Consider the following 6,738-nt stretch of genomic DNA (forward strand, 5'->3'; position numbering starts at 1 on the left):
GCCCCCCCCCCCAGCCAGCGCTGCCTCCCAGCCACCGCCCCGCGCCACGGCGGTGGGCAGGGATGCAGCACGGGCTATGGCACGCTTCATTTTTTTAGGATTACGTACAGCTTTGCCGGTCTTTGGGCAGAAGGGGAGGGACCGCTGTCTCCCTGGGTGCTTGTGACAACACTGCAAAATATTTGTCAAGGCAACCGGCGTTCTGGAAAAAGCCCCCAACAGACCAGGGGAGAAGAGCCAAGGGGTGCACCTGGCCCCCCACCCCTTCCTAGCGCGGCAGACAGGTGTCTCGGTCCCTCGGCTCCTGCAAGCCCAAGGGAGCCGCCTGAGAGACCTCCAGCACGGAGCACAACCTGCCATCCAGGAGCCAGCCCCAAACACGCTGCTAAATCTTTACTTCCCAGCCCTTCGTACTACGCAGCGGTTGGACTGGCACAAAATGATTTGTTTCAAAAGGCTCTGGCTTGTTTCCCCCTCGAAAGCTCTCGGTGTAGTTTATATTATGTCCCAAAATAGAAACAAATGGTTGAAAGCGCGGCTCGCTGCAGAAGTTTCTTCCCTTTCCAAATGCAGCCCAGACCTCAAGGTGCAATGGAGGGATGCCAGGACCAAGCGCAGCTCTGAACGAGCTGTCACTCAGTGCACCGAGTGACTGCAGCGTTTGGCATCCTGCTGGGCTCTCACTCTTGTGGAAGGATCCCCACGGCCGTGCTCGCTGTATCGCCCCACGCCCCCCGAGCCTGTGGGTGCTGGGGCATGCAGCCGCTGGGAAGGGCTTGCACATCTCCCCTTCTGGGGACCCAGCTAAGAGCAGGTCTGATACCATTCTTGGGGCTTTATTTTCTTCTCCTCTGCATTGACTCAGAAATACAAGCGTACTGAAGAGTTCCCTAATTCCTTCATTGGAAAGCCTTATCACAACATTGTTTTTAGAAGAGAACAGGCACAATAATATTAGGCAGAAGAACATGCATCTTTTGCTCTACTGAATACAGTTGCTTTCTTGGTGTTAGCTTTGGTTTTAACACCATTAAGTAGAAGAACTAATAATATCTCAGGCATGATTGAACTCAGTCACAATAACTTATAATGCCTCTGTTGTTGTACAGAAAAAAATACAATTAGAGTATGAAGAATTACTTTGTCAAAGCAAGGCGTTTGTCATGCCTAATTTTCCCCCATCTTTCTCTAATGCAAGTCTATCAAGCACACTATATTAAAAAGTAATTTTTCTCCTCTGACAAATAACAGGTCATGTTTGATATCTACGGAAACTTGAAAAAATGAAGCTCTAACCCGTATCACCAACAACGGCACGCGTACCAGCACAGCCCTTGGGACAAAGGCCTGTGCTTCTGGGGCACATGCTGCTGCAGCAGGGAACAGCTTTGGCCAAATGAAGTGCCAGAACGGCTGCTGTGAATGGCTCAACAGAATTAAAATACCTTAAAGAGCAGAGGTTCGAACTGCCAAAAGCCCATTAGCTTGTATTTGGAATAAGAGATGATCTCTATGGATTTTTAAGATAGCTATAGCTTGAGTTTTTAAGAATTACCTAAATTGTGTCACCCTGGGAAGGGATAGGCTGAGTTCAGAGGTAGGCACTTTTTCATAGGAAACTATTGAAAGAGTTTCTATTTTTTGAAGTTTTATTTTCTAAAGCAAAATATATTTTGATATACCGTTTCTCTCAATATGTGTGTGTGTGCATGTATGTGTGTATATTTTCCAATTAATATTAATTGGATTAATTAATAGGATTAATTAATTAATAGACCCAATTAATTAATAGGATTACTATTTTACAACTTCTCTCTGAGAAATCCAGAATGGCAATAAACTGTAGTCCTGGAGGCTGGTCTTTGAGATATGCTCTGGGACCAGAAGTGGGAGATCGTGCCTTTACACCACCTGAGGACAGAGGGATAACACAAACCTTCCTGAGAAACACCAAATGCCTGAACTCTGAGCTCCTCAAAAGGCTTCCTGATCATGCTGAGCCTTATTCATACCATCTGGAAGAGTTGTAATTTAAGTTCTAGCTATTGTTTTACAGAAGAAAGAGACCATCCACCTGGCAGAATTTGTGTTACTTCTGCTCCTCAGTAACATTCATGCTCGATACTCCTCCTGACCAACACATCTCGTACGTACACGTGATCAACCCTCACCGCTTCCAATGGACTGTCATGCTAGTCTGGCATGATGGGCTCCACAACTGCAAGCAGCGACTATGGGTTTGGTGCTACCAAACTCAGCTCAGACTCCTCTGTGCTCCAGTGCCGGAGTCATGACCAGCCCACACAAATTAAAATTAAGATTTTCAAAGCGGTTTGAGGACCTTGGAGACCCCCAAATCATAGCTCTTACACACGAATACAACTCCCAACATCCTATTCCTCCACTGAAAGTCCCAAACTAGTCCAACAGCCTCTTTGCTCCATCCTTGGGGAGGAGCGTACCGTGCCTTACTCACAGCGTCAATAAACTTCCAAACTGGAACGTAACTTCAGCCCAAAGAATAACTTGCTTCTTGTTTTGAAAGAGGAACGGGGATGTTTGCAATAACAGTTAAGCCCCTTGGCACCTCTGAAAGGTCTTCTTATAAAGAGTGAAGTGCCTGTAGGCTCAGGGGAAAAAATATCTCAGTTTGGTGGTCGCAGCTCTGACTTATTTTGAACACAGTCTCGGGGCTGGAGAGAGGAACGCCCCGCTGGCAAGAAAATGGCTGATTGCTGGGTGGAAATACTGCTACAAAATCTCTTGTCTCTGCAAAGATGAATGCATGCCACGGGTGGAACGGGCTATGCGCAACCCACCAGCCTTCTTAAAAAAAATAATCTCGAAAGCCTTTTTCAGTAACTAGAACATTTATTACTCTTGCCCTGCCTGAGATGCTGCCAGCTGGGGACGGGGACCACGTGCTGGAGAGGAGGAACACCACTGGCACTTTACTTAGCAAGCCCAGCGTTCGTCTCCGTGCTACACGGTGCAGGGTCCCAGCGCAGCCCCAGCCCCCGCCACCCCCGGGCTGTCATCGGGCCCTGCGTGTGGGCTGGCTGCCTGAGGCTCTGCTCCGTGCACATCTGCACTTGCTAACGCACAGCCTGAGAGCTTGGAGTGTGAGACTTGCGGACAGGTAGCTGGACAGCTAGGTGGGCAGCTAGAGGTACTATTTTTGACATCCTAGAAAGGCTTCCTGAAAAAACGTGCAGGATCAAGTTCACATCTTTCTGTAAACACCAAAAATCAAAAGGAGCCCAGAACTGACCCTTAGCCTTGTCAGCTCAGGCTGATTCTCGGAGCAGCAGCCACCCCAAAATCCCACATCGCACCGACCACACCAGTCCCAGATTTCCTGACAACATCAGGTAGAAGAAAAAGAAGAAAAGAAACCTTTAGAAAATGGTTCTTGAGAGCTTTCCAGTTATGCTTTGGCTTGTAGATGCCAATTACACTTCAAGAAACACCAAGGAGATACTAGAGATGCTGATGTTAAGAAGTGAAATGGTAGAGTTGGAGGGTCAGCACCCTGAAGGAGGGGTCAGACTCTCGGATCCCAAGAGCCCTCTTGGACCAAGCTAGTGTGGTTATTTTAATTTTTTAACTTTTTAAAGACAGGCCAATGTTAAGGTCAATAAAACCAATCTGGTGGTGGTGTTTATTTATTTGTTTTTAAAGACAAGACAACGTGAAGGTAAAAATCTGGACTTAGCCAGGGAAGCAAACTGTTTCTAAGGGTTTCTGCCATGCATTTGCATCTGTCAAGGACAAGAAGTTCTTGGTTCCAGCCAAAGAAAACATTATATATATTTTTTGTCCAACAGTTGCAAGTGGCTGTTTCCATATACTTTCACTACGCAGTATACCAGAAACCTTCCTGCAAAGCACAGGCACCAGACAAGCCTCATGGGGGGTGTAACCACGCGTGTTCCCAGGTGATACTTGGCACCAAACCCACCCGCCTGCCCCTCCTGGGACTTGCCCACTTCCCAGCAGCGCTGATCAAGCAGGGCTGCAGCACGGCCACCCCGAGTAGCACGGCTCCCGCTGAGCGCGCAGCAGACCAGTTGGCCTCTGCAGGGCACCCGACCAGCCCCGGCAGACATTAAATGGTGCAAAACCCAGGGACCCTGGAGTGACAAAGGTTAGCTCTTGATCTAAACTCTTCACGGCATGATCAGAGGAGCCTCAGATTTAGTGCAAATATACAGAACAGGGGGAAACTCAGATCTAAAGTTGAAAGCTGACCTTCCCCACGTGCTAGGGGTTGGCTTGACCCAGGCTTTGGTTTAGCTTCATGGCTGTAACAGAGCCACTAATATTCGTTGTGGAGTACCAGCAGAACGAGCCTGGTCAGCTCGTTGCTCTGCCTTCACACCGGTCCTCAGGATCGCCTGCTCCTTTACAACCCCTCTCCTGCAGGTGTCCGTCCTTAGCCCCGGTATTGCTCTGACCGGCACAGATTGCCAGGCTGAAAGGATCAAATTGGAGGTTTCATGTTCCACTTGTTTTAGTCAAGCTATTCCCCACTACCTACTCTCTTATTTTTGCCCACGTTGTTCATTAGAGTCCTTGTGAACATCAGCAACACCCAAAAGCATAATGGCAACAAATGGCAGAAGGAAGAAAATATGAACTGGCATAGGCGTTACCTATTCAGCCTTACATCAAATTAGCTCCTACTGCAGTCAGTGCAGGCAAAAGCTGAGTAATGGATTTTTTTGTTACCCCCTGTCCACTTAAAGCTTTGGAGTTCAACTTAAAAATAACCTTAGCACGGCCTTCCAGTGCTGGGCTGCCCACAGTAGCTGTTAACAGGACACGACAGTACTATGTGCACTCGGAGATGCTCTGGAAAGGTTTACCTCCATCGTACCTGGATTTATCCAGAACTTCTGTATTGACTTCACTCTGAAAATCTGCCAGATCTGAAATCAAAGCTCTGGAAGAAACTCTTTGTATTCACCTACCAAGTATTCCTCACTGCTCCCAAGAGCATATGTATTTTTACCACAATATACCAGGCTTAAAGTCCCCAAAGCTCCTTCCAGCCACATCACTGTTCTGGAAGGAGGTTTTATTTAAAAGTGTTTCATAAGCGCTGATTTCATCCTGCCATGCAACACTCACACTTCCCCCCCCCCCCCCCCACCAAAAAGACAGCCCCTCCACCCCCCCCCCCCCCCCCCCCCCCCCCCCAAGCAACAGGCCAGCAGCGTGTTAGTCTGTGCACTAACTAGTTTCTCAGAACGTGAATTTTTGCTATATTCTCCTGAGCTCTTTATGCATCATTACCCAAAGGCTGGTATCTAAGTGAATATTACTTTGTTTAGTCCTTCAGGCTTATTTCTGGGCTTGTGCTCACAACTGCTTGCGATCATACAGCTTTAAGCATTACTTGTGCATCTTGAGAAGAGGCTGTTGGGCACTGCGCAGCCGACTGACACCTTCATATTTTAAAATGTCTACAAAACTCTAGCCAAAGAACAGGTATGAATATTGAAAGCTAGAAACCAAATTCTAGATAAATCTGAGAATTTGCAGCTCTATATACAAACTAGCAGTTCAAAAAACCCACTTGGTCCCGCAAGTGAAAAAAGCAGCACGGGTGAAGGCAAGTACTCTGGTGCGACACACCAGCATGACACACAACGCAGCAGCATTAAAAGGAGCACACTTGCCAAAAAAGTAGAGGTATTTTCATTCCTTGATCAAGGCCATAGCCCTGATGATTGATTCACACCAGCATGGGATTAAATATGCCTTTGGACTGACCTGCGAGGCGTTTTTCCCGTGCACTCTTCCAGAAGCCATCCCATGCCTTGCTGGTGGAGCCCCTGGGGTCGTCGCTGAGGCTTCGCCTCAGGCGGGGCTTCCCCGGCACCTCCATCCTCGCTCGTACGGATCCAGCGGCTTGGAAAGAAATTGCAGCGTGTTAGGAGCACAGCAAATCCATTCGCCCAGCTTTTGCCTCTTGAGCTGGACTGGAAACGTTTCTGCACAGGAGAGGTCTGCAGGTAGTTCATGAACATCCCTCTGGTAAGAGCGGGGAGCAGAGCCCCGGGCAGTGGCCCCCGCGGGGGTCCCCACCAGGGAGCTCGGCCCAGCTCTGAGGCTCGGCTCCCTCCGCGTATAAACACAGCCGCTCCCTACCGCGCAGGGTAATAAATAAAGAGCGAGGCTACATGTGTTTCTGGGAGCACTGTACCTTTGCATTCCCAACTGCGTTGCATTAACCGTCTGTGTAACGGCTTCCTCCTCCTTTTGGAGCTCGCTAATTTACAGTGTCTGTGCAGTAGGTCGCATGCCTGCCATCTCCTTTACTAGTATGCACTTGTTTGGGATGTTTTTTGTTGGGTTTAGGGTTTATTTTAATATTTATTTTGAACAGAGCAGCCTGGTCTAGAAGCAGAATGGGATGTTTCTCCTGTTTTCAATCCTGTTTCAGGATTAACCTGAGTGAAGGTTTTGTGCAGAGACCATTCAAACCGAAGAGATCTCCAGGACTCAGATTAATCAGTTACCTGAGGAACATCCTCAGAGAAGCCCGGCTCCAAAGGCACTTCTCTCCTGTGCTGTCCACTCTATAAGCAGCAACAGGGACATATGAAAATCCTCTGCCACATACCCGTTCAGTTACATGCCTGGAAACAGCGCCCACGTAAGTATGTTCTTATAAGAGCATGCTGGAAGAAGTAGAGGCACACCCAATCATTAAATTTAGGTTTCCAGCCC

At 48.2% G+C, this 6,738-nt stretch overlaps 1 protein-coding gene across 1 annotated transcript in view; it reads right to left on the minus strand.

The window, feature by feature from the left end:
• Positions 1–5,893, minus strand: part of LOC103912326 (rho GTPase-activating protein 7-like) — a 59,989-nt gene extending 54,096 nt beyond the window's left edge. Inside the window, 1 exon segment of the mRNA XM_009318575.1 lies at positions 5,779–5,893. Within this exon segment, the coding sequence (XP_009316850.1) occupies positions 5,779–5,893 (115 nt within the window).
• Between the last annotated feature and the right edge of the window lie 845 nt (positions 5,894–6,738).

The sequence above is a fragment of the Pygoscelis adeliae genome, unplaced genomic scaffold, assembly GCF_000699105.1.
Source record: "Pygoscelis adeliae isolate BGI_AS28 unplaced genomic scaffold, ASM69910v1 Scaffold42, whole genome shotgun sequence".
Classification (NCBI taxonomy): Eukaryota; Metazoa; Chordata; class Aves; order Sphenisciformes; family Spheniscidae; genus Pygoscelis; species Pygoscelis adeliae.